The 27,888-nt window shown below is 43.0% G+C and overlaps 1 protein-coding gene across 1 annotated transcript in view; it reads left to right on the top strand.

Annotated features, from left to right (window-relative positions):
- The window catches only part of adhfe1 (alcohol dehydrogenase iron containing 1), a 31,863-nt gene extending 12,627 nt beyond the window's left edge, over positions 1–19,236 (top strand). Inside the window, exons 5-14 of the mRNA XM_022216233.2 lie at positions 8,438–8,592; positions 8,660–8,856; positions 8,998–9,075; positions 9,882–9,987; positions 10,391–10,543; positions 11,044–11,142; positions 11,294–11,372; positions 15,078–15,174; positions 18,689–18,846; positions 18,938–19,236. Coding sequence (XP_022071925.1) covers positions 8,438–8,592; positions 8,660–8,856; positions 8,998–9,075; positions 9,882–9,987; positions 10,391–10,543; positions 11,044–11,142; positions 11,294–11,372; positions 15,078–15,174; positions 18,689–18,846; positions 18,938–19,021 — 1,206 coding nt within the window. The 3' untranslated portion in view covers positions 19,022–19,236. The remainder of the gene's footprint in view (positions 1–8,437; positions 8,593–8,659; positions 8,857–8,997; positions 9,076–9,881; positions 9,988–10,390; positions 10,544–11,043; positions 11,143–11,293; positions 11,373–15,077; positions 15,175–18,688; positions 18,847–18,937) is intronic.
- Positions 19,237–27,888: the final 8,652 nt, after the last annotated feature.

The raw sequence follows: 27,888 nt of genomic DNA, 5'->3' as shown, positions 1-27,888 counted from the left end.
AATGGAAGTTTTTAACGCGCTCATATGGCGAGTTTGAACACGTTTTTAGAAAGAAGTGCAACACCGCTGCAGCTGCAAAAGAGAGAGAGACGGCGTGGAGAACAGCCCGGATCAATGCGTAAGTTTAAATGTAGTCCTTTGTAATCGTAATAATATTACAGGGAATAACTGTCTGAATGATAGAATATGAAGTTATTTCATTTAGAGGAAATCCTGCAGGACAGCAGCTTAAGATGAAATATAAAAACATTGTTCAAACAGGTCAGACCTCGGCATTATCTCATGGAGGTACTTCATGTTGATCATGTTTTACATTGTAAAGTAGCCTAAATATTAAGTGGCTGTTTGACTGTGCAGTTGTTTTATCCACACATAGCCTAAATGTCTGCATCCATATCATGTCCTGTTAAATAATTAAGCCTATTTAAACTAACATAGACTTCTGCTCAGCCAACAGAAAGAAAGTAGATGCCTGTAAAACGGTGGAATAAAAGGTCATGGATGCACATATATATATAGATATATATATAGATATATATAGATATATATATATGATTTTTTAGTTCTCTTTCGTGTCTTTTCTTGTCTTTTGGCCCCTTCACACCACACACCTTGTAACTGTAAGTAGTCAACACTCCACAGATTTCTCCAAATGGTAGTTTAAGTTTACTGAAACATGTCACTGATCTAGGATGAAGAGGATGAAACTGTGTCTGCTGCCTTTACAGAGGGGGATCCAGAAAGGCATACAGAGCTATGTTACTGATAGTTCTCTTCTCATTCACATTCTGGGTGGAATATAGAGTGTGACATTTAGCCTACACTGAAGTATTGCACATTCTCATCCTTTTAACAGAGCATGGCTGGACAGCAGCAGGATGGTTCCTCAGCTTCCACTGCACAGACTGACACAGTGAGATGGATGTTCAGGAAACACCAGAGCTTCATTCTGTGGAATTCATGTGCAACTGTAGAATTGAATGTCCTCTATGTATTCCCAGTTATCAGTAAAACAGATTTACAAACTGCATTTGCTGAGAAGAATCCAAAAAACAGATTAGGAGGACAGATCTGGAAACTGAAATACTGGAGCACAAGTTAGAGGTGGTGATGGTCACAGGTGAATTATGTTAACTACTGGAACATGAACTGAACTATCTTTTATTTGTAGGAAATAAAGAAGAGCAAATGAAATGTGTATCATGTCTTTATTTGCTGTGGTGGTGATGATGGAGACTTAAACTCTAAAGTGATTCTTGCATACGGTGTCTCTGACTGCTCTGCTGTCCTGGATAGCTGCAGGTGGATGGGCTCATCATCTGGGTCTTCAGTTTGTAGGGCAGGGTGTTGCTCTCCTCTAATAGTGGTAATATTATGAAGAACAACACATGCCACAGTAATATCACAGGCCCTCTCAGGGGTCACCCTGAGGAGACGTAGGCTCTGGAAACGGGCTTTCAGCAGGCCTATGGTCATCTCCACCCGGGCTCTGGTCCTGCAGTGAGTCCGGTTGAAGTTCTGTTGGGGGCCTGGTTCAGGGTCAGGGTATGAGGTCATCAGCCTGGGTTGGCATGGTAACCCCTGTCACCCAGCAGAAGGCCATCAAACTCTCCTGTAATGTATAGTGGATACATCAGAGCATATTAAAGGAGGGAGACAAGAGAATTCTATTGTGAAAATCTTTATGCTGCTGACCACGCTGCAGTCTGTTGCTCAGGTTAGACTCTCCATAAATCCTGGAGTCATGAACAGACCCAGACCACGTGGCCTCCACATTAGAAATGATGTATGCAGCATCACATATGATCTGGACAGTGCAGCGAATGACAGATGTTGAACTATGATGCAGTCTTTAACATTTAGAAACAGTAGTCAGTCTACCTGTAGCCTACCTGCACATTTATGCTGTGAATGGACTTCCTGTTCATGATGTGAGGGAGCTGTGATGGGGATGTGTGTGCATCTATGCAGCCAATCACACTGGGAAATCCTAAAAGAAATTAAAATGACTAATCCCAGTCTGAGGCTGCAGGACAATGTCATTAACACAATATGATTTAAAATGAGTTTAACAGATCTCTACATCATTCACCTGTAATCCTGTGGATCCTCCTTGATGTTCTGACAGGTTTGTGTCCACAATGATGAGTAAAAGTCGTTTCAGAGCCAGGAAAACTTTTCTGACTGTCCTCCATACAGTTGTCTTACTCTGCATCTCTGACATCATATAAAAACTTCCATTTGCAAAGAACCGCAGCGCAACACACAATATCTGCTGGATGTGAGAGCATGACTGGTTGGTAATGTAAATGTAAGGACGGATTAGGTTGTTTATGTAGATTATGGACTTGAAACGATTACAAAACGGTACCGCTCAAACCGATAATTGTCCGGAAATGCGAGAACATTTATGCTCGGTCTGATAACAATCTACCGACGAATATTTAATTATCTGTGCAGTAATGCTGCTCCTTTATCCACTGGATCGTTAATAAAAGCTGTTCTACGCCAAAACTCGCTCGCTTACTGACTGAATGAATGAGAAATGAAACAGTGTGTGGCTGAAAGAGGGCGGAGACGGAGAGAAACTGGAGGTTTTCTCAGATAAACCTGCTGGTGACCAGGTTAGAGTCATAGAGTCTGTTACTGCGGTAACTGACCCAGAGTTTAAGTTACCCCTCTTTGTGAAACAGGCTAGAGTTACCCCTCTGTCTCAGGGTTAAGTTACCTCGCTTCATGAAACAGAAAACTTTGAGTTTCCCTCATTTCAAGGTTAAAAACTCAGAGTTTTCAGTGAACCTGCTTCGTGAAACAGGGCCCTGGACAGGTAACAGTCTATCTCAGGGCTACACATAGAGACAAACATTAATACCTACAGATAATCTAGAATCACTGATGAACCTCAGCATGTTGTTGGACTGTGAGTGGAACCTGGAGAACCTGGAGAACCCAGCAGGGACAACATGGAGAACCTGGAAACTCCATACGGAAAGACCCCTATCTGGGAGGTGACGGTGCTAACCACTGAACCACTGTGCAGCCCTAAAACTACATATTTTAAATATTTATAAACTGTTTACTTCAGTTTAGCGCTGACACTATTATGCTGCTATGCTAGCGACATGCTAGCTAACCTCAAACAAGCCAGCTAACTTAGCACTAGCATGTTCACAGCTGGGTAGCATGTAGCAGTTAGCTCACTAAGCAGAACTAGCACGTAGATTCCTTCCCTCGAGGTTCTTGTTGCTGTGCAGAACAGTTTCAGCTCTGATTTTTGTTGTTGTTATTGTTGTTGTCATGATTGGTGTTCTTGTTGATATTGTTTTGTTGTTATTGTCATTTTGTTATTGTTTTTATTGTTGTTATTGTTGCCATTATTATTGTTGTTGATTTTATTGTCATTGTTATTTTTGTTTTTATTGCAGGCGACGTCTGACGTTACGGTGAGCGTATTGCGTCATTTCCTGTTTCAGCGCTGTGTCGTGTTGTTAGCATGGCTTCTCCCTCTCTCTCCCTCTCCTGCTCAGTGTGCCACATGTTTAGTTATTCCTCTGCCTCCTTTAGTGATAACGATATGTGTAATAAGTGCAGCCTTTTTGTAGTTCTGGAGGCGAGGCTGTCTGAATTGGAATCGCGGCTCCGCACCATGGAAAATAACCCGCTAGCAGCTAGCCAGGCCCCCTTAGCCGGTGCGGACCGCAATAGCTTAGCTAGTGTAGCATCTGTTAGCCGTCCCTTAGCAGCGCCCGAACAGCCGGGTGGATGGGTGACAGTTCGTAGGAAAAACAGTCCTAAACTCAAGCCTGCTGTCCCGGCTCACCACAAACCGCTTCATGTTTCTAATCGTTTTTCCCCGCTCAGCGACACACCCGCTGAGAAACCAACTCTGATCATTGGCAGCTCCATAGTCAGAAACGTGAAGCTAGCGACACCAGCGACCATAGTTAAATGCCTCCCAGGGGCCAGAGCGGGCGCCATAGAAGCAAATTTGAAACTGCTGGCTAAAGATAATCGTAAATATAGTAAGATTGTTATTCACGTCGGCGGTAACGACACCCGGTTACGCCAATCGGAGGTCACCAAAATTAGCGTGGCATCGGTGTGTACTTTCGCCAAAACCATGTCGGACTCTGTAGTTTTCTCTGGACCCTTGCCTGATCTGACCAGCGATGACATGTTTAGCCGCATGTCGTCGTTTCGCCGCTGGTTGTCTATGTGGTGTCCATCAAACGACGTGGGCTTTATTGATAATTGGAGCTCTTTTTGGGGAAAACCTGGTCTGATTAGGAGAGACGGCATCCATCCCACTTTGGCTGGTGCAGCTCTCATTTCTAGGAATATGGCTGATTTTATTAGTACTCCTAAAGCATGACAACCCAGAGTTAAGACCAGGATGCAGAGCTGTAGTCTTACACACCTCTCTGCAGTTTCCTCACAGCTGTCACCCTCCAGTAATTCAGTTAATTCAGTTAACTTTATTGAGACTGTGTCTGTCCCCCGACCACCAAAATTCAATAAATTACACAAATCAAAAATATACAAAAGAAATAGTAACCACAAAAATTTAATAAAAATTAATACCTCTATTTCAACAGAGCAAAGAAACAGGACAATTAAATGTGGTCTGTTAAATATTAGATCTCTCTGGTCTAAATCTCTGCTAGTAAATGAGTTGATAACTGATCACCAGATTGATTTGTTCTGTTTGACTGAAACCTGGTTGCAGCAGGAAGAATTTGTTAGCCTAAACGAATCAACTCCCCCTAGTCATATTAACTGTCATATTCCTGGAATCACAGGCCGAGGAGGAGGAGTAGCAGCAATCTACCATTCTAGTTTAAAATTGAACCAGAGGCCTAAACCTGATTACAGCTCATTTGAAAATCTCACTCTTAGTCTCTCTCATCCAAATTTGAAAGCTCAGAAACCAGTTTTATTTGTTGTTATATATCGTCCTCCTGCTCCTTATTCTGAGTTTTTATCTCAATTCTCAGACTTTTTATCTGAATTAGTGCTCAGTTCAGACAAAGTTATAATTGTGGGTGACTTTAACATTCATGTTGACGTAGACAGCGACAGCCTTACAACAGCTTTTAATTCATTATTAGACTCAATTGGGTTTTCTCAACATGTAAATAAACCAACTCATAGTTTTAATCACACTCTTGACCTTGTCCTGACTTATGGCTTAGAAATTGAAGAGTTAACAGTATTTCCCCAGAACCCTCTTCTTTCTGACCATTTTATGATAACATTTCAATTTAAAGTAAAGGATTGTTTAGCAGCTGAGAACAAATATCATTACAGTAGGTGTTTGTCTGACAATTCAGTATCTAAATTTAAGGAAATAATACCCTCACTGTTTACTTCAGCAACATTTACTGATAAATCAGAAGGCAATTATTATTATTTTACCCCCACAGAAGTGGATTATTATGTTAATAATGCTTCAGCCTCACTGCGTACAACTCTTGATAGTGTTGCGCCTGTAAAAAAGAAAGTTCTATCTCAGAGAAGACTTGCTCCTTGGTATAATTCCAGCTGCGGACTTTAAAGCAGGCATCCCGAAAGCTGGAAAGAAAGTGGTATTCCACTAATTCAGAGGAAGTGTATGTGGCTTGGAAAAATAGTCTAGTAATCTATAAAAAAGGTCTTCGTAATGCCAGGACAACTTATTATTCATCTTTAATAGATGAGAACAAGAACAACCCTAGGTTTCTCTTTAGCACTGTAGCCAGGCTGACAAAGAGTCAGAGCTCTGTTGAACCTTGTATTCCTTTAGCTTTAACCAGTAACGACTTCATGAGCTTCTTTACACATAAAATAGTTCTGATTAGAGATAAAATTAATCTGGCCCTTCCTACAAATGTCACAGATGCTTTTGAATTGGCTGTTAGACCTGATGAATCTTTAGAATTCTTCACTCCTATATGTCTCTCTGAACTAATTTCAACAGTTTCTACATCCAAACCATCAACATGTCTTTTAGATCCTATCCCAACTAGACTCTTCAAGGAGATTTTACCTTTAATTAATTCTTCAATGTTAGATCTGATTAATCTCTCTCTAGTAACAGGCTATGTACCACAGGCTTTTAAGGTTGCTGTCATCAAACCTTTGCTTAAAAAGCCCACTTTAGATCCAGATGTGTTAGCTAACTATAGACCGATATCCAACCTACCATTTCTCTCTAAAATTCTGGAAAGAACAGTTGCAAATCAATTATGTGAACACTTACAAAGGAATAATTTGTTTGAAATGTTTCGGTCAGGCTTCAGAGTGCATCATAGCACAGAAACAGCTCTAGTGAAAGTTACTAATGACCTTCTCATAGCATCAGATAATGGACTAGTCTCTATGCTTGTTTTGTTAGATCTTAGTGCAGCGTTTGACACAATCGACCACAACATTTTATTACAGCGTCTAGAACATTCAATTGACATTAAAGGGACAGCACTGGACTGGTTTAAATCCTGCTTATCAGATAGGTTCCAGTTTGTGCATGTCAACAATAACTCTTCTGAGCATACTAAAGTTAATCATGGAGTTCCTCAGGGTTCTGTCTTAGGACCGATACTTTTCACATTATACATGCTTCCTTTAGGCAATATTATTAGGAAGCATTGTATTAACGTCCATTGTTATGCAGATGACACACAATTGTATTTATCTATGAAGCCAGATGAAACTGATCAGTTAGCTAGACTGCAAGATTGTCTTAAGGACATTAAAACCTGGATGACTTTTAACTTCCTACTGCTAAATTCAGACAAAACTGAAGTCATTGTATTTGGCCCCAAACATCTTAGAAACTCGCTTTCAAAGCAAATAGTTACTCTGGATGGCATCACGTTGGCCTCCAGTACTACTGTGAGGAATCTTGGAGTTATTTTTGACCAGGACATGTCCTTTAACTCACACATAAAGCAAGTCTGTAGGACTTCCTTTTTTCACCTGCATAATATTGTAAAAATCAGGAACATTCTGTCTCAGAGTGATGCAGAAAAACTAGTTCATGCTTTTGTTACTTCCAGGCTTGACTATTGCAATTCCTTATTATCGGGTTGTCCAAATAGCTCTCTCAAACATCTACAGTTGATCCAAAATGCTGCTGCCAGAGTACTGACAGGAGTTAGCAAAAGAGATCATATTTCCCCTATACTTGCTTCTCTTCACTGGCTTCCTGTTAAATCCAGAATAGAATTTAAAATCCTTCTTCTGACATATAAAGCTCTTAATAACCAATCTCCATCATATCTTAAAGATCTGATAGTACCTTATTATCCTAGTAGAACTCTTCGCTCTCAAACTGCAGGCTTACTTGTTGTTCCTAGAATTTCTAAAAGTAGAATGGGAGGCAGAGCCTTCAGTTATCAGCTCCTCTCCTGTGGAACCTGCTCCCAGTTTGGGTTCTGGAGGCAGACACCCTCTCTATTTTTAAGACCAGGCTTAAAACATTCCTTTTTGACAAATCTTATAGTTGGGGCTGACTGGGTGACCCACAGGGGTTCGGCTTGTGTCTTCATTGCACAGCTGACTCCCTCTTGGACGTCCCTTCGTTCTGCCCCTAGTCATGCTGCTATAGGCCTATAGGCTGCTGGGGGACTTTTCTTGACGCACTGAGCCCTTCTCTATCTACCTTTACATTTAATATGTATACCGTTATTGCAGTACATTCACTCTGTTTCCCCCTGTGCTATTTCTCCGAGTGTCCCTGGTCCCAGAGCTGGATGCTTCAGATCTGTGGTTGATGTTCCACCAGCTGGTCCAGTCTCCACCATGTCCACTGTGGGATGCTGCTGCTGACCTTCCTCCAGCCCTCTGCTTCCAACTCCCCTTTTCCACCAGTCAACTCTGCATTGCCTTCACTATACTGTTATGCTAACTTACATACTGTTTGAATTTTACTGCTAGCTATATAAGGAGTATGTTTAATGTCAGAGCCGTACATCATCAGAGTAAACTATGAGTCAGTTTTCAATGTTAGCTTATACTTTGTCTGTGTCACATATCCTGTCATACATGTATCCAAATGTGTGTTGTGTTTTCCTTGCTTTCCCACCCCTCCCTCTTCTCCCATCCCTCCCCCTTGCCCTCCTCTGTCCTTCTCAACCCCCCCGGCCAGCCGGCAGATGGGTCCCCCCTATATAGAGCCGGGTTCTGCTCGAGGTTTCTTCCCTGTTAAAAGGGTGTTTTCCTGCCACTGTCGCCTTTGGGCTGCTCTGGGGGTCAGGCATTTGGGTTCTGTAAAGCGTCTTGAGACGATTTGACTGTAATTGACGCTATATAAATAAAATTGAATTGAATTGAATTGAATTGAATTGTTGTTATAGTTGTTGTTTTATTGTTGTTGTTATAGTTGTTGTTGTTATAGTTGTTTTTGTTATTGTTGGGTTTTTTTGTTGTTGTCATGGCAGCTCTTCTTCTTCTTCTCCAGGATTTGCAGAATTTGGGTGCTCGGAACGTTTGCGTGATGACGGACCAGACGTTGTCCCGCCTCCCTCCAGTGGCGGCAGTTCTGGAGTCTTTGGCGAAGAATGGTGTCCGGTACCGGGTGTATGACAGCGTGAGGGTGGAGCCTACGGACGCTAGGTGAGTCAGGTGACCTCGCTGGTTCCAGGTGAAGTCCTCAGAGGTTCTGACTGTCTGTGTGTCGCAGCTTCAAAGATGCAATCTCATTCGCTAAGAACGACTCGTTCGACGTGTTCGTTGCGGTGGGCGGCGGCTCCGTGATTGACACCTGTAAAGCAGCCAATCTGTATGCGAGTCACCCTGACGCCGACTTCCTGGACTTCGTCAACGCTCCAATCGGAAAAGGGAAGCCGGTGACAGGCGCCATGAGGCCGCTGATCGCAGGTAGGACACGCTCAGGATAATGATCCATGGGATAATCAATCTGACATCAGCAGCTTATTGATAAATCAGAGTTTTGATCACTGAATTGATCAGATGCCATCAGCTTATTTCATTGATCAATTTATTGATGATGTTTTTCAGTTCCTACAACTGCAGGAACTGGCAGTGAGACGACCGGCGTCGCCATCTTCGACTATGAGCCGCTGAAGGCCAAAACAGGCCAGTTTCAAAATTAAAACTTTTTTCTAAAGGTTGATATGAGACTTAACCCTTTCACATTAACCCTTTAAGCTGCAGTCAATTCCAGCCGTTTTCAGTACAAAAAATCGCTAATATTCTATTTTTAAATAAAAAAATTATGAAAAGTACGGGGAATATTGGACGCACATCGCGAGGTGCATTTCTTTGAAAACGACCGATTCGGGGATTTTATACCGACTTCAGGACATGTTTTGGATAAAATAGTTTACTGACTTGTGTCATCTGGATGTAAAAGGTTGGATTATGGCCGTTTTTTGTGGAATCTTTTCATCTGTGTGTAATAATGAACCCGTAAATGTGAGTCGCGCTGTGTGCGTTGAAGCCGTGTATAGAGAACGGATGGATGAATATTTGTTTTTGTCGGACAAATGTGTTTTTCTCACCCGCTGTGGTAATCGCATCTGAAAGTGGTTTATACCGGCGGATTCATGAGAATCTAAGCTTTCCATCGGCGTATAGTGTTTGTATAATCACATTTGCAGCCGTCAGACATTCTTGAAATTCCTATGCAAATTAGTAGGTGTACCATCGGCGGTACACCTACTACGCACTGAAGCGTAAAGGGTTAAAAGCCCTGCTGGAGAGTTTAACCTTTGAACAGAAAAATTCAGTCAATACAAACAAGATTATTGGTTAGTGCTAACAGAACATGTAAATGTTAAACTTTTATTTATGATCTGTTAGTGAAGAAGAATCTGTGAAGTCATGTGCAGTGATGATGACATCAATGTCAGACTGAGTTGTTACTGGCTGTCTCTGCTCAGGTATCGCCAGCAGAGCGCTCAGACCCGTGCTGGGGATCGTGGACCCGCTGCACACACTGAGCATGCCCGAGAGAGTGGCGGCCAACAGCGGCTTCGACGTCCTTTGGTCCGTCTGTGGAACCCTCAACCTTTTTATTTCATCCAACAGGCTCCTGGAATTACAGACACAGAGCTGGGATTTCCTGTTTTCTGACAGTCTGTGAACTAACCGTCTATTCGTTGGGAATAAATTAAACAGTTTGCTTGAATCAGATTCAGACCAGAAATAAAAATAACTTCAGTGTTTCCAGAGAGGAGATGGAAACAGTTCAATGTCTGCAGGATTTTATCCAGAGTGGCAACAGCCGGAGAACCATGTTGGTTCCAGGTTTTACGTTCTTAGAACAGAGTTATTTAAAGATGGTTTCTTCTCTCTGGTTTCTGTCTCTCTGAGTTCTCTCCTGCTTCATGTTGTTTGATGTTACCATGGAAACAGGCAGTACAGCTCACGACTGTTTCCCGTCCTTCAGCCACGCTCTGGAGTCCTACACCGCCCTGCCCTACCACCAGAGGGCGCCCTGCCCCACCAACCCTATCAACCGCCCCGCCTACCAGGGTAGCAACCCCATCAGCGACGTCTGGTCCCGCCAAGCCCTCCATGTGGTCGCCAAGTACATGAAACGGTATGTACGGTGGTTCCATCTGAAGAACTGCAGAGGAGCCAAACAGGAACCCTGAGGAACTCCACAGAGTTTATTCATGTTTCAGCTTCAGTCACGTTAAGAACGATCTGAAGTGTTTATTGATTTATGTTTCAGCTTTTATCACGTTAAGAATGATCTAAACGTGTTTATTGATTCACGTTTCAGCTTTAATCACGTTAAGGACGATCTAAACGTTTTTATTCATTCACGTTTCAGCTTTAATCACGTTAAGGACGATCTAAACATGTTTTTTGATTCACATTTCAGCTTTAATCATGTTAAGAATGATCTAAATATTGAAACACATTTAAAAACTAAAACTGTTTTTTTAATTAAAGTCCCAGTTATCAGGAGAGCCTGAGAACCATACACCTGTTCTACCTGTAGCTGACCTGTAGGATTTGTTCCAGCAAGATTTTTTTATTGACTGATTGATTGGTGACTGATTGATTGGTGACTGATTGATTGATTGATCACAGAGCGGTGCGGGACCCGGAGGACGTGGAGGCTCGCTCCAGCATGCACCTGGCCAGCGTGTTCGCCGGGATCGGCTTCGGGAATGCTGGAGTTCATCTGTGGTGAGATTTAAAGCATTTACCTGAAACGTTCAGGTAAAGTGTTGAACCTCTGGATCACACCTGGATGACATTACTCCTATTCTCAGTGTGAAGAACATGAAGTTCTCCAGGTTCTCAATGACCCGGTTCTTTGTGTGTTCTGTCTCTGCAGTCATGGGATGTCCTATCCGATCGCAGGGAACGTGAAGACGCACTATGCCAAGGGCTACAGCGTGGAGCACCCCCTAGTGGTGAGTCAGGACATTAGTTTATCATCAGGGTTCCTCAAGGAACCTCTGTGGTTCTGGAACATGTTGTGTTCTTATTAGGGCTGCAACAACGAATCGATAAAATCGATGATAATCAATTTTTAATAGCGTTGGCAACGAATTTCATTATCGATTCGTTGTGTTGCACGATTCATGCATCATGTCACAGAGCCGTCTACTTCACCTACAGAGCGAGGTGGAGGCAGAGCAGAGGCGGGGTTTTCAAGGGAAGAGTAAATTCAACACATGAAACATGACTGACACGTAGAAAACTGTTTCTCAAAACAAAAAACATGCTGCTTGTTCACTACATGCGATTTTCCCGCACGGCAACACACGCATCTAAAAATCGCACGGATGGCGGACGGTTATGAGCGGACCGCTACGTGGTCATGTGGCCGCGCTTTCAGCTTGACCGTCCGACAGATGAGTCTGATAAACACAGCGGCTCGGTGGCAAACTTTCTGTATTATTTCAAAAACACTTAAGCGGAAAATATTTCTGAAATCATTTGACGGTGAATAAGCTGCAGCAGCTGAATCTGTCCTGGTTTAGTTCACGGACCGTTAGTTTAGGTGTTTGAGGACAGTAGAAGTCGAGTCTACTTTATGTAAATGAGCTGCAGGTAAACACACCGGACTGCAGGTGGAAACGCACTGCAACCGGACCAGCATGTCACAAACAGTGTGTGTCATCTAGTGGACACACACTTTAAGTCATTGCATTATCCTGCCTTTGTTCCACTTTAAAGTGAGGAAATGTAATGTCAGTAGCCCATTTCTGTTAGCTTGTCTGATGCTAGCGTTAGCTTGTTAGCTGATGAATGACAGTGATAGGGCATGTGTGACTGTAAGAGATGATTTTTATTTCACTTTAATCAGCTTAAGCATGGTTTAAATATGTATTCTAAATAAATGTAACTGATACACGGGGGTGTTAACAATTTAAAGATTAAGCCTCAAGTTTTAATTATCTGACATCTGAATGAAGACACTGGTCTGTGTTGGAGTGAGGCAGGATGAATCACATTAACAGGCTTCATGATAGAAAGACATCATGTCCACCACAGCAAGCAGCTGTCTGACTGAGAGCATCCTCACCATGACCGTCACTGACATGAGGCCTCTGATGGTTGAAGACAAAGGCTTCACTACAATCATCTTATTTGCTCTGTCAGTCCAAATTTTCTATTTCTGAATAAAGAAGCAAAAATTAAAAATGTATTTTTTTTATCGGATTCATCGATTAATTGAAAAAATAATCGACCGATTATTCGATTTTTAAAATAATCGTTAGTTGCAGCCCTAGTTCTTATGTTGAGTTCTCATGTTGTGTGTTCTCTTGTTGTGTTCTCATGCTGTGTGTTCTCATGTTGGGTTCTCGTGCTGTGTTCTCATGTTGTGTGTTCTCATGTTGTGTGTTCTCATGCTGTGTTCTCATGCTGTGTGTTCACATTCTGTGTATTTTCATGTTGTGTGTTCTCATGTTGTGTGTTCTCATGCTGTGTTCTCATGCTGTGTGTTCACATTCTGTGTATTTTCATGTTGTGTGTTCTCACGTTGTGTTCTCATGCTGTTTTCTCATATTGTGTGTTCTCATCTTGTCTCAAACATTCATTATGTCTTATTTGTATACTGGTTTTGAGTTCTTTTGTTCAGACATTGCAAGCAAGGTAATCAACATCTACCTAAAACCAGTTCTCATGTTGTGTGTTCTCATGCTATGTGTTCTCCTGCTGTGTTCTCATGCTGGGTTCTCATGTTCTGTGTTCTCATTTTGTGTTTTCATCTTGTCTTCTCATGTTGTGTGTTCTCATGTTGTCTTCTCATGCTGTGATGTCATGCTGTGTTCTCATGTTGTGTGTTCACATGCTGTAGTCTCATGTTTTGCTCTTTTGTGGTGCTCTTATTTTGTGTGCTCTCATGTTTTGTGTTCTCATGATGTGTTCAGACATACACCCCCTGTCAAAAGTTTGAGACAGGTTCTAATTTATTTGAATGAGAAAGTATCTCAAAACTTTTGACAGGGGGTGTACAGTGGACGACACTCTCTGTGTCATTGCAGCCGTTTGCCAAAATCAAAAAAGTTCATTTTATTTCTCATTAATGTACACTCAGCACCCCATCTTGACAGAAAAAAACAGAAATGTAGAAATTTTTGCAAATGTATTAAAAAAGAAAAACTGAAATATCTCATGGTCAGAAGTATTTAGACTCTTTGCAGCGACATTCATATTTAACTCACATGCTGTCCATTTCTTCTGATCCTCCTCCAGATGGTTCTGCTTCTTTATTGGAGTCCAGCTGTGTTTAATTAAACTGATTGGACTTGATTAGGAAAGGCACACACCTGTCTATATAAGACCTTACAGCTCACAGTGCATGTCAGAGCAAATGAGAATCATGAGGTGGAAGGAACTGCCCAAGGAGCTCAGAGACAGAATTGTGGCAAGGCACAGATCTGGACAAGGTTACAAAAGAATTTCTGCAGCACTCAAGGTTCCTCAGAGCACAGTGGTCTCCATAATCCTCAAATGGAAGAAGTTTGGGACGACCTCAACTCTTCCGAGACCTGGCCGTCCAGCCAAACTGAGCAATGGTGGGAGAAGAGCCTTGGTGAGAGAGGTAAAGAAGAACCCAAAGATCACTGTGGCTGAGCTCCAGAGATGCAGTCAGGAGGTAGGAGAAAGTTCCACAAAGTCAACTATCACTGCAGCCCTCCACCAGTCGGGGCTTTATGGCAGAGTGGCCCGACGGAAGCCTCTCCTCAGTGCAAGACACATGAAAGCCGCATAGAGTTTGAAAAAACACATGAAGGACTCCCAGACTATGAGAAATAAGATTCTCTGGTCTGATGAGACCAAGATTGAACTTTTTGGTGTTAATTCTAAGCAGTATGTGTGGAGAAAAGCAGGCACTGCTCATCACCTGCCCAATACAATCCCTACAGTGAAACATGGTGGTGGGAGCATCATGTTGGGGGGGGGGTGTTTTTCAGCTGCAGGGACAGGACGACTGGTTGCAATTGAAGGAAGGATGAATGCGGCCAAGTACAGAGATATCCTGGAGGAAAACCTCTTCCAGAGTGCTCAGGACCTCAGACTGGGCCGAAGGTTCACCTTTCAACAGGACAATGACCCTAAGCACACAGCTAAAATAACAAAGGAGTGGCTTCACAACAACTCTGTGACCGTTCTTGACTGGCCCAGCCAGAGCCCTGACCTAAACCCAATTGAGCATCTCTGGAGAGACCTCAGAATGTCTGTCCACCAACTTTCACCATCCAACCTGACAGAACTGGAGAGGATCTGCAAGGAAGAATGCAGAGGATCCCCAAATCCAGGTGTGAAAAACTTGTTGTGTCATTCCCAAGAAGACTCATGGCTGTACGAGCTGAAAAGGAGCTTCTACTCAATACTGAGCCCAGGGTCTGAATACTTCTGACCATGTGATATTTCAGTTTTTCTTTTTTAATACATTTGGAAAATTTTCTACATTTCTGTTTTTTTCTGTCAAGATGGGGTGCTGAGTGTACATTAATGAGAAATAAAATGAACTTTTTTGATTTTGGCAAATGGCTGCAATGACACAGAGAGTGAACAATTTCAAGAGATCTGAATATTTTCTGTACCTACTGTATGTCCTCATGTTGTGTTCTCATGTTGTGTGTTCTCTTGTGTGTTTTCAGCCTCATGGACTCTCAGTCGTCCTCACTTCTCCGGCTGTCTTCAACTTCACAGCTCCGATGTGTCCAGAGCGCCACCTGGAGGCTGCAGAGATCCTTGGTACCTGAACGCCTCACAAACACAACAGAAAGCAGTTCCAACACCCCGAATAATCAGCATGTTTATAATCAAACTGAACATTGATTTAATCAGTAAAATTTGAAAGTCAGTGCATCCATCCATCCATCTATCCATCCATATTTAAAAGAAACTTCACCTCTCTGATGACACAAATTAAATCTGATTTTGACCGTTGGTCTCTTTTATATTTATCGGTAGCTGCTAAAATCAATATAATTAGAAAGAATATTCTACCTCGTTTTATGTACTTGTTTCAATGTATCCCAATTTTTATTCCCTATTTTCTATATACTCAAACATGCACAAACTTAGGTCAGACTCCTTGGAGAGTTATAGAAGAACTTGGGAAACTAGCTTAGGAATGGAAATCTCTGGAAACATCTGGGGTGAGGCTTTACGTAGGGTGCATAAATCCTCTATTTGAGCCAAACACTGTTTTATTCAATGTAAAATTTTACACCGTGCTCACTATACTAAAGAACGTATGGCAAAGATGTTTAAGAATGTGTCACCATCTTGTGATCGTTGCCATCATACCCCTGCTAATTATTTTCATATGTTCTGGCAATGCCCACTTCTTTCTAAATTTTGGCACGAAATCGTCTCCTCGTTATCGATAATTATAGGTGTATTGATTCCACCATGTCCGTTCATAGCTATTTTTGGAGTTCCATTGCCCCCACTCAGCCTCTCCTCCTCACAGAAAGACACCTTGGCCTTTGCTACTCTTCTTGCCCGGAGGCTAATTCTATTAAGATGGAAATGGGTTCAACATTCTAGGGTTAGGGTAAACATTCTACCTCCCACACACATGCGGTGGCTCAGGGATGTCTTACACTTTGTAAAACTTGAAAAAATCAGGTTGTCGATTAATGGACAATCAGAAAAGTTGAGTAAGATCTGGAATCCATTTTTTGTCCTGATTAACAGCACACAATTTACACTTACACCAGATTGAGCTGTAGTTTGGAGTGATTTCTATAACTTGATTCACTAAGGTCACACCACAGAATATGCTAAGAAGAATTTTATTTTTTTACTGAGGATCATGAGTTATTTTGTTTAACTCTTTATGTGCACTTGGGCTATGTATGCCTGGCTTGTCCCACGTCCTTTTTATGGTTTATTTGTTTTGTGGAGGGGAAAGGTACCAAAGGGAAGGCTGGAATGAGGTTACTTTTGATTTATTTCATCATAATGTATTTAATTGTTCTATTTGCACAATAATGTTGTATTTCCTTTGTTAAAACAATAAAAAGAAGTTTAAAAAAAAATCTTTTTCCAAAGTCAAAGGGCGTGTCCGTGGCGGTCTGTGGAATTTTGATCCTTCACCATGAAATTTCAAATGCAGTGTAAATGCCCTGAACATGCTCCAATCTGCCTGAAACTTTACATGTATCATCAGAGTCCTGCCCTGATCACATCCATATGATGAAATCCATTCACAGTCAGAGCGCCACCTGCTGGCAACAGAAAATGTCATTTTTTACACTTTGATGTAGTATTCTTTGCCTCTTGCTCAGATTCACCTCAAATGTGCTGACATAAACCTAAACATGTGGATGATGATTCACAGTGAAAATGGTGACTCGTCATCAAAAAGCGTGTCTGTGGCGGCACGGCGAATTTTGATGTCTCGCCATGACGACTAAAATGCTTATATCTCAGCAAATGCTTCTCCTATCTGCCCCAAACTTCATGTGCTGGACACCAGGCCCAGTGTGAGGACATCCACACTCAAACATTTAGGAAAAGTCGTAGCGCCACCTATTGGTAACAAGAAGTTTAGAAATGACATTTGCCCATACCATTGCTCCAAACTTTGTCATATCATTCTGAAAATTGGTCAGCTGATTCTTCAACCCCAGACAATACCATACTGTGAAGATTTTGACATTTGATAAAAAGCTGTTGCCATGGCAACGTGTTGTTGTTGTGACAAACAAAGTAGTTTATGACAGGCTTAGAATGCTCAACAGCTGACTAAAATTTACACACACATCACAGTCGTCTCAAGGAATAACACTGTGTGCCTCTCTGCAGGGCATGTGCTATAGCGCCCCCTGTAGTATGTTTAATAAACAGCCCCTGCAGCACGTTTCTCCTACATCCACAAAATTTGGGAGGCCTATAGAGCACACCAGGACACACAAAAAAGCCTCTTGGAGCCATCCCCTAAACTCAACAGGAAGTCCGCCATTTTGAATTAAGTGAAAAAATTGTCTCTATTTTTTTAATTTTTGAGAGTGAACTCCTCCGAGGGGTTAACTTCTACTGACCTGAAATTTTGCCAGGATATACAACACGATGTTATGATCAAAAGTTATTAAAAGATTCTTCCAGAGTCAAAGGGTGTGGACATGGCGACCTCCAGAATTGTGATGGTTCGCCATGAAACATCAAGTGCTACCTAACTATCCTCTGCATGCTCCAATCTACCTCAGACCTCACATGATTAAACACAGTCCTGTCCTGATCACATTTATAGTCCAATATACATTCACAGCATGGACCATAGCGCCCCCTACAGCATTTAAAAAATAGCCTCCACACAGACTTTCACCTATGACTATGACATTTGGCATGCATATGTAGCACGTCAGTGCAAACAAAAAAGTATCTTGGAGTCATTCTCTAAACCCAACAGGAAGTCCGCTATTTTGAATCAAATGTCAGATTTTTGGTGTTTTTGGTCATTTTCAATAATTCATTTCTCACAGGCAATAACTCCAAAACACCTGAATTTGGAATAGTAATATACAACACGCTCTCAGGTTGCATATTTGCGAAAATTGTTCACAAAACTCAAAGGGCGTGGCCATGGCGACCAACTGAACTTTAATGTTACGCCATGAAGCAGGCATCTTGTGTAAATCCCCTGTACATGCTGCAATCTGCCTCAAACTTTACATGTTTGATCAGAGTCCAGGCCTGATGAGTTTCATAGACCAACATACAGTCACAGAGATAGCGCCACCTGGTGGATGGACAGAAAATGCTGCATAAATAGCCTGTACATGCTCCAATCTGCCTGAAATTTGACCTGAGTCCTCAGAATCCAGCCCTCGTTACATCCATGGGCCTAAATACGCTCTCAGTCACAGCATTGCCTGGTGGACATGCTTGGGGTGGCCGACCAGCAAGGACGCGAGGACCCGTTCAATGCTGCTTGCAGCTTTAATTTTATATTGTCTTTTATGCGTCCAAAATGCTGTATTTTAATTTATCTCGTTTTCTCTTTTATGTGTGTGACAACGGATGGAAATTAGCCTCATGCTAAACCCGGCGTATTTACTGCAACCTTGTGGAAACTATCATGAGATTGTATGTTCCTTAATGTGCACTGTCCCGTCCAAAAAAAACAAATAAATAAGGGAACTTCCCACAGCCAGAGAACGCCCCATTTTAGGTCTTATAGGTGTGCTGCATTCAGGTGCATTAACAGACTGTGTGCTGCATTCAGGTGCATTAACAGACTGTGTGCTGCTTTCAGGTGCAGATGTGCGTCAGGTGAAGCGGGAGGATGCCGGGCTGGTCCTGGCTGATGCGCTGCGGTGTTTCCTGTCGGAGCTGCAGGTGGAGGACGGCCTCTCAGCCGTCGGCTACAGTAAAGACGACATCCCGGCTTTGGTTAAAGGAACCATCCCTCAGGTGAGTCTCACCTGGACCTTTTAACAAACTTTGTTAGTGTCTGGTGCTCTGAAGAGGTGCTTGATTAACGATGTGTCCGTGGTGCGTTCAGGAGCGGGTGACCAAACTGTCTCCCAGAGAGCACAACGAGGAGGACCTGAGCCGCCTGTTTGAAGCCTCCATGAAGCTCTACTGAGGAACCTGTCAGCTAATCTACCTGTCAGGTGGAGCTGCAGTTCATCCGACAGCCAGCAAGGGGCGCTGTTGGTCCTAAATAAACAAACCTTTAAAGCTGTGATTTTTAACCAACGGTTTGTTTTTTAGCTCAGATTTTAACTTTTCAAGCTGAAATGAAGCAGAAATGACAGAGTGTAAATCAGCTTTTTAATAATTAAAAGCATTAAATCATGACTTTGGTGTTTTTGTTCGAGAACAGAGAGCTAAAACTTTATTTAAACCAGTTTGAACAACAGTGAAAACCTTCCTGAGCTCAGAGATAAATCCTCATCATTCAGAGAAACAGAACCTGGTTTGAAAAGACGTTAAGAACTTTTACAAGATTCAAACTCATGATAAAAAGAAAACATAACTGGACTTCTGATCGTAAAGTTCATTTAGGAGGAATAAAGTATTTAAAGTTTTTTATGATTGCTTCAGCACGATTTTGAAAACAGAGCTCAGAATTTCAAAACACTACACACAATTAACATAACCACACACACAATATGCAGAACACCACAGATCCTGTCCAAATAAAACACCCATTTCTAAAAAACACTATGTTCCCACATGAAACACACATTTCATCAGGCTTCCTTCTGTCTGAACCTGTTACACACTGCTGTGTTTAACTTAAAACACTTAAACTAATTCTGCCTCTCAGTAATCAGATTACTGTCAGTGAATTACACAGAGAAAGTATAAATACACAACATGGTAAACTCTCCAAACACAAGATCAGTGCTGCACACTGTTGAAAATATGATTTATTTTGTAAAACCAAAATCAGTCAACATAGACAATCAAAACAAATCATGTCCCAACAATGCAAGCCCAGAATACAGACCAATAAAATACTGTAGTACCAGTACAGGTTATAGTACTGTAAAGTAAAATAAATACTACACATCTCTTCACCTAGCTGGATCTGGACAGAGAATTTCATCAACATTGCAGGAAATGTCATCATTGGCAAGACAACATGGGAAGAACCGTCCTGAATTCAGTTCAATTCAACTTTAATTATATAGCACCAACTACAGGTCAGATTGTCTCAAGACGCTTTCCAGAACCCACATCAACCCCCAGAGCACCCTAATTCTTTATTTTACCAGGTAAGATCATCCATCCATCCATCCATCCTCCATGCACCACTTTATCCTCACTAGGGTCATGGGGGGTGCTGGAGTCTATCCCAGCTGACTCGGGTGAAGGCAGGGGACACCCTGGACAGGTCACCAGTCTGTCACAGGGCTACATATACAGACACACAATCACACTCACATTCACACCTACGGACAATTTAGAGTAACCAATTAACCTCAACATGTTTTTGGACTGTGGGAGGAAGCCGGAGTACCCGGAGAAAACCCACGCATGCACAGGGAGAACATGCAAACTCCATGCAGAAAGATCCCAGGCCCAGGAAGGGATTTGAACCGGGGATCTTCTTGCTGCAAGGCCAAACCATAGACTGTATATAAAGTGGACGTAGCATCTGGCTCCAAAAATGAAGCCAACCCGGAAGTGTCAAAAACTTGCAATATCCCGCCATCCACTAGGGTTGGCTCCAAAAAGCTTTTTCTCCATAGACCCCAATTCATTTTTGGAAAAAATAAAATGTGATAGACTGATGTTCAACAGCTCAGGATTTTTTTCCCGTTAGTTTTCATGGTCAAAATGAGAGATCAGGTGGCCGATCTTAAATAAATCAATACTGAATTTTAAATAAATTGTTAAAGTTGGTGGAGCCAGGGGGCGTGGCTATACTTGATTAACAGTTCCATTGACTGGTCCTGCCCCTAGTTGCTCTCCGGTCCAGTCTGTTTGATGACGCTTTTTACGTCACTGGCTCCAAAAAATCCAAAATGGCGACCAGGAAGTAGCAAAATCCGGACTTCATTTTCTCGGCGTTGAAACCAACGGGTGACGTCAAGGTTAGTTCATGCCTGGGTGAAAGTGCTAACCACTACAGCACTGTGCAGCCCCAGTTAAGATCAGATCAGAACAATTTCTCATTTACAATAATGACCTGGCAAGAGGCCCCAGCAGGAAGAAAGATAACAAATAAAACAAATAAATAAAATAAAGGAGACAGTGGAAAGAAGAACACCCTTTAACAGGAAGAAACCTGGAGCAGAACCCGACTCTTACTGTGAGGGACCTATCTGCTGCTGGAAGGAGGTAGAGAGGGACAGAAGAGGTAGAGGGATGAGAGAACAGGGGGCGTGGGGAACAAGGAACATAGAACACACAGGTGGATCCATGTATGATCAGACAGATGATTCATACAAAGTAGAAGCTAACATGTAAACTGATCCATAGTTTCCTGTTCTGGTGTACAGTTCTGGCATTAAATCTACTACATATATAGATGGTAGTAAAATTCAAACAGTATGTAGAAGAGCAGATCAAGTATAGTGAAGGTGATGCAGAGCAGACTGGTGGAAAAGAGCAGCTGGAAGCAGTGGGCTGGAGGAAGGTCAGCAGCAGCAGCGTCAGTTTGGTCACAAGCCTCTTCCATGGCCTGGATGAGGGGCCCCTGAGCCTGGGGCCCTGAGCCTGGGTCTGGAAATCATAAACCTTCCACTGCCGTGCCCAGAACAGCTCTTGGATGGAGTTTAGAAATATTGAATCTGGTGGAAGGTACAGGTCTGTAAACTGTAGATGGTGTTAAACCATTTGTTGACCAGAGAAGAGTGGTGGATGGACACATGGTCCCAGATGGACACATGGTCCCAGATGGACACATGGTCCCAGATGGACACATGGTCCAGATGGACACATTGCCCAGATGGACACATGGTCCCAGATGGACACATTGCCCCAGAAGGACACATGGTCCAGATGGACACATGGTCCCAGATGGACACATGATCCAGATGGACACATGGTCCAGATGGACACATGGTCCCAGATGGACACATGATCCAGATGGACACATGGTCCCAGATGGACACATTGCCCCAGAAGGACACATGGTCCCAGAAGGACACATGGTCCCAGATGGACACATGGTCCCAGAAGGACACATGGTCCAGATGGACACATGGTCTCAGATGGACACATTGCCCAGATGGACACATTGCCCAGATAGACACATGGTCCCAGATGGACACATGGTCCAGATGGACACATGGTCCCAGATGGACACATGGTCCAGATGGACACATGGTCCCAGATGGACACATTGCCCCAGATGGACACATTGCCCCAGATGGACACATGGTCCCAGATGGACACATGGTCCAGATGGACACATGGTCCCAGATGGACACATTGCCCCAGATGGACACATGGTCCCAGATGGACACATGGTCCAGATGGACACATAGTCCCAGAAGGACACATGGTCCCAGAAGGACACATGGTCCAGATGGACACATTGCCCCAGATGGACACATTCAATTCAATTCAATTCAATTTTATTTATATAGCGTCAATTACAGTCAAATCGTCTCAAGACGCTTTACAGAACCCATATGCCTGACCCCCAGAGCAAGCCCAAAGGCGACAGTGGCAAGGAAAAACACCCTTTTAACAGGGAAGAAACCTCGAGCAGAACCCGGCTCTAAATAGGGGGGACCCATCTGCCTGCTGGCCGGGCGGGTTGAGAAGGACAGAAGAGGGCAAGGGGGAGGGATGGGAGAAGAGGGAGGGGTGAGAAAGCAAGGAAAACACAACACACATTTGAATACATGCATGACAGGATATGTGACACAGACAAAGTATAAGCTAACATTGAAAACTGACTCATAGTTTACTCTTATGATGTACGGCTCTGACATTAAACATACTCCTTATATAGCTAGCAGTAAAATTCAAACAGTATGTAAGTTAGCATAACAGTATATTGAAGGCGATGCAGAGTTGACTCGTGGAAAAAGGGAATTGGAAGCAGAGGGCTGGTGGAAGGTCAGTAGCAGCATCCCACAGTGGACATGGTGGAGACTGGACCAGCTGGTGGAACATCGACCGCAGATCTGAAGCATCCAGCTCTGGGACCAGGGACACTCGGAGAAATAGCACAGGGGGAAACAGAGTGAATGTACTGCAATAACGGTATACATATTAAATGTAAAGGTAGATAGAGAAGGGCTCAGTGCGTCAAGAAAAGTCCCCCAGCAGCCTAGGCCTATAGCAGCATGACTAGGGGCAGAACGAAGGGACGTCCAAGAAGGAGTCAGCTGTACAATGAAGACACAAGCCGAACCTCTGTGGGTCACCCAGTCAGCCCCAACTATAAGATTTGTCAAAAAGGAACGCTTTAAGCCTGGTCTTAAAAATAGAGAGGGTGTCTGCCTCCCGAACCCAAACTGGGAGCAGGTTCCACAGGAGAGGCGCCTGATAACTGAAGGCTCTGCCTCCCATTCTACTTTTAGAAATTCTAGGAACAACAAGTAAGCCTGCAGTTTGAGAGCGAAGAGTTCTACTAGGATAATAAGGTACTATCAGATCTTTAAGATATGATGGAGATTGGTTATTAAGAGCTTTATATGTCAGAAGAAGGATTTTAAATTCTATTCTGGATTTAACAGGAAGCCAGTGAAGAGAAGCAAGTATAGGGGAAATATGATCTCTTTTGCTAACTCCTGTCAGTACTCTCGCAGCAGCGTTTTGGATCAACTGTAGATGTTTGAGAGAGCTATTTGGACAACCCGATAATAAGGAATTGCAATAGTCAAGCCTGGAAGTAACAAAAGCATGAACTAATTTTTCTGCATCACTCTGAGACAGAATGTTCCTGATTTTTACAATATTACGCAGGTGAAAAAAGGAAGTCCTACAGACTTGCTTTATGTGTGAGTTAAAGGACATGTCCTGGTCAAAAATAACTCCAAGATTCCTCACAGTAGTACTGGAGGCCAATGTGATGCCATCCAGAGTAACTATTTGCTTTGAAAGCGAGTTTCTAAGATGTTTGGGGCCAAATACAATGACTTCAGTTTTGTCTGAATTTAGCAGTAGGAAGTTAAAAGTCATCCAGGTTTTAATGTCCTTAAGACAATCTTGCAGTCTAGCTAACTGATCAGTTTCATCTGGCTTCATAGATAAATACAATTGTGTGTCATCTGCATAACAATGGAAGTTAATACAATGCTTCCTAATAATATTGCCTAAAGGAAGCATGTATAATGTGAAAAGTATCGGTCCTAAGACAGAACCCTGAGGAACTCCGTGATTAACTTTAGTCTGCTCAGAAGAGTTATTGTTGACATGCACAAACTGGAACCTATCTGATAAGTAGGATTTAAACCAATCCAGTGCTGTCCCTTTAATGCCAATTGAATATTCTAGACGCTGTAATAAAATTTTGTGGTCGATTGTGTCAAACGCTGCACTAAGATCTAACAAAACAAGTATAGAGACTAGTCCATTATCTGATGCTATGAGAAGGTCATTAGTAACTTTCACTAGAGCTGTTTCTGTGCTATGATGCACTCTGAAGCCTGACTGAAACATTTCAAACAAATTATTCCTTTGTAGGTGTTCACACAATTGATTTGCAACTGTTCTTTCCAGAATTTTAGAGAGAAATGGTAGGTTGGATATCGGTCTATAGTTAGCTAACACATCTGGATCTAAAGTGGGCTTTTTAAGCAAAGGTTTGATGACAGCAACCTTAAAAGCCTGTGGTACATAGCCTGTTACTAGAGAGAGATTAATCAGATCTAACATTGAAGAATTAATTAAAGGTAAAATCTCCTTGAAGAGTCTAGTTGGGATAGGATCTAAAAGACATGTTGATGGTTTGGATGTAGAAACTGTTGAAATTAGTTCAGAGAGACATATAGGAGTGAAGAATTCTAAAGATTCATCAGGTCTAACAGCCAATTCAAAAGCATCTGTGACATTTGTAGGAAGGGCCAGATTAATTTTATCTCTAATCATAACTATTTTCTGTGTAAAGAAGCTCATGAAGTCGTTACTGGTTAAAGCTAAAGGAATACAAGGTTCAACAGAGCTCTGACTCTTTGTCAGCCTGGCTACAGTGCTAAAGAGAAACCTAGGGTTGTTCTTGTTCTCATCTATTAAAGATGAATAATAAGTTGTCCTGGCATTATGAAGAGCTTTTTTATAGATTACTAGACTATTTTTCCAAGCCACATACACTACCTCTGAATTAGTGGAATACCACTTTCTTTCCAGCTTTCGGGATGCCTGCTTTAAAGTCCGCAGCTGGGAATTATACCAAGGAGCAAGTCTTCTCTGAGATATAACTTTCTTTTTTACAGGTGCAACACTATCAAGAGTTGTACGCAGTGAGGCTGAAGCATTATTAACATAATAATCCACTTCTGTGGGGGTAAAATAATAATATTTGCCTTCTGATTTATCAGTAAATGTTGCTGAAGTAAACAGTGAGGGTATTATTTCCTTAAATTTAGATACTGAATTGTCAGACAAACACCTACTGTAATGATATTTGTTCTCAGCTGCTAAACAATCCTTTACTTTAAATTGAAATGTTATCATAAAATGGTCAGAAAGAAGAGGGTTCTGGGGAAATACTGTTAACTCTTCAATTTCTAAGCCATAAGTCAGGACAAGGTCAAGAGTGTGATTAAAACTATGAGTTGGTTTATTTACATGTTGAGAAAACCCAATTGAGTCTAATAATGAATTAAAAGCTGTTGTAAGGCTGTCGCTGTCTACGTCAACATGAATGTTAAAGTCACCCACAATAATAACTTTGTCTGAACTGAGCACTAATTCAGATAAAAAGTCTGAGAATTGAGATAAAAACTCAGAATAAGGAGCAGGAGGACGATATATAACAACAAATAAAACTGGTTTCTGAGCTTTCAAATTTGGATGAGAGAGACTAAGAGTGAGATTTTCAAATGAGCTGTAATCAGGTTTAGGCCTCTGGTTCAATTTTAAACTAGAATGGTAGATTGCTGCTACTCCCAGAAGGACACATGTGTCCCAGAAGGACACATGGTCCCAGAAGGACACATGGTCCCAGATGGACACATGATCCCAGAAGGACACATTGTCTAGATGGACACATTGTCCCAGAAGGACACATGGTCCCAGAAGGACACATTGTCCCAGAAGGACACATGGTCCCAGATGGACACATGGTCCCAGAAGGACACATTGTCTAGCGGGACACATTGTCCCAGAAGGACACATTGTCTAGCGGGACACATTGTCCCAGAAGGACACATGGTCCCAGAAGGACACATGGTCCCAGATGGACACATGGTCCCAGATGGACACATGGTCCAGATGGACACATTGCCCCAGATGGACACATGGTCCCAGAAGGACACATCGTCTAGATGGACACATTGTCCCAGAAGGACACATGGTCCCAGAAGGACACATGGTCCCAGATGGACACATGATCCCAGAAGGACACATTGTCTAGATGGACACATTGTCCCAGAAGGACACATGGTCCCAGAAGGACACATTGTCCCAGAAGGACACATGGTCCCAGATGGACACATGGTCCCAGAAGGACACATTGTCTAGATGGACACATTGTCCCAGAAGGACACATGGTCCCAGAAGGACACATGGTCCCAGATGGACACATGGTCCCAGAAGGACACATTGTCCCAGAAGGACACATGGTCCAGATGGACACATGGTCCCAGATGGACACATGATCCAGATGCACACATGGTCCCAGATGGACACATTGCCCCAGAAGGACACATGGTCCCAGATGGACACATGGTCCCAGATGGACACATTGCCCAGAAGGACACATTGCCCAGATAGACACATGGTCCCAGATGGACACATTGCCCAGATAGACACATGGTCCCAGATGGACACATGGTCCAGATGGACACATGGTCCCAGATGGAAACATTGCCCCAGATGGACACATGGTCCCAGATGGACACATGGTCCCAGGTGGACACATGGTCCAGATGGACACATGGTCCCAGGTGGACACATGGTCCAGATGGACGCATTGTCCAGATGGACACATTGTCCCAGAAGGACACATGGTCCAGATGGACACATGGTCCCAGAAGGACACATCGTCCAGATGGACACATGGTCCCAGAAGGACACATCGTCTAGATGGACACATTGTCCCAGAAGGACACATGGTCCCAGAAGGACACATGGTCCCAGATGGACACATGATCCCAGAAGGACACATTGTCTAGATGGACACATTGTCCCAGAAGGACACATGGTCCCAGAAGGACACATGGTCCCAGATGGACACATGGTCCCAGAAGGACACATTGTCCCAGAAGGACACATGGTCCCAGATGGACACATGGTCCCAGAAGGACACATGGTCCCAGATGGACACATGGTCCCAGGTGGACACATTGTCCCAGAAGGACACATGGTCCAGATGGACACATGGTCCCAGAAGGACACATCGTCCAGATGGACACATGGTCCCAGAAGGACACATGGTCCCAGATGGACACATGGTCCCAGAAGGACACATTGTCTAGATGGACACATTGTCCCAGAAGGACACATGGTCCCAGATGGACACATGGTCCCAGAAGGACACATTGTCCAGATGGACACATGGTCCAGATGGACACATGGTCCCAGATGGACACATGATCCCAGAAGGACACATTGTCTAGATGGACACATTGTCCCAGAAGGACACATGGTCCCAGAAGGACACATGGTCCCAGAAGGACACATTGTCCCAGAAGGACACATTGTCCCAGAAGGACACATGGTCCCAGATGGACACATGGTCCCAGAAGGACACATGGTCCCAGATGGACACATGGTCCCAGGTGGACACATTGTCCCAGAAGGACACATGGTCCAGATGGACACATGGTCCCAGAAGGACACATCGTCCAGATGGACACATGGTCCCAGAAGGACACATGG

The sequence above is a fragment of the Acanthochromis polyacanthus genome, chromosome 9, assembly GCF_021347895.1.
Source record: "Acanthochromis polyacanthus isolate Apoly-LR-REF ecotype Palm Island chromosome 9, KAUST_Apoly_ChrSc, whole genome shotgun sequence".
NCBI classification, from domain to species: Eukaryota; Metazoa; Chordata; class Actinopteri; family Pomacentridae; genus Acanthochromis; species Acanthochromis polyacanthus.
This window is presented reverse-complemented; position numbering and strand designations above follow the sequence as displayed.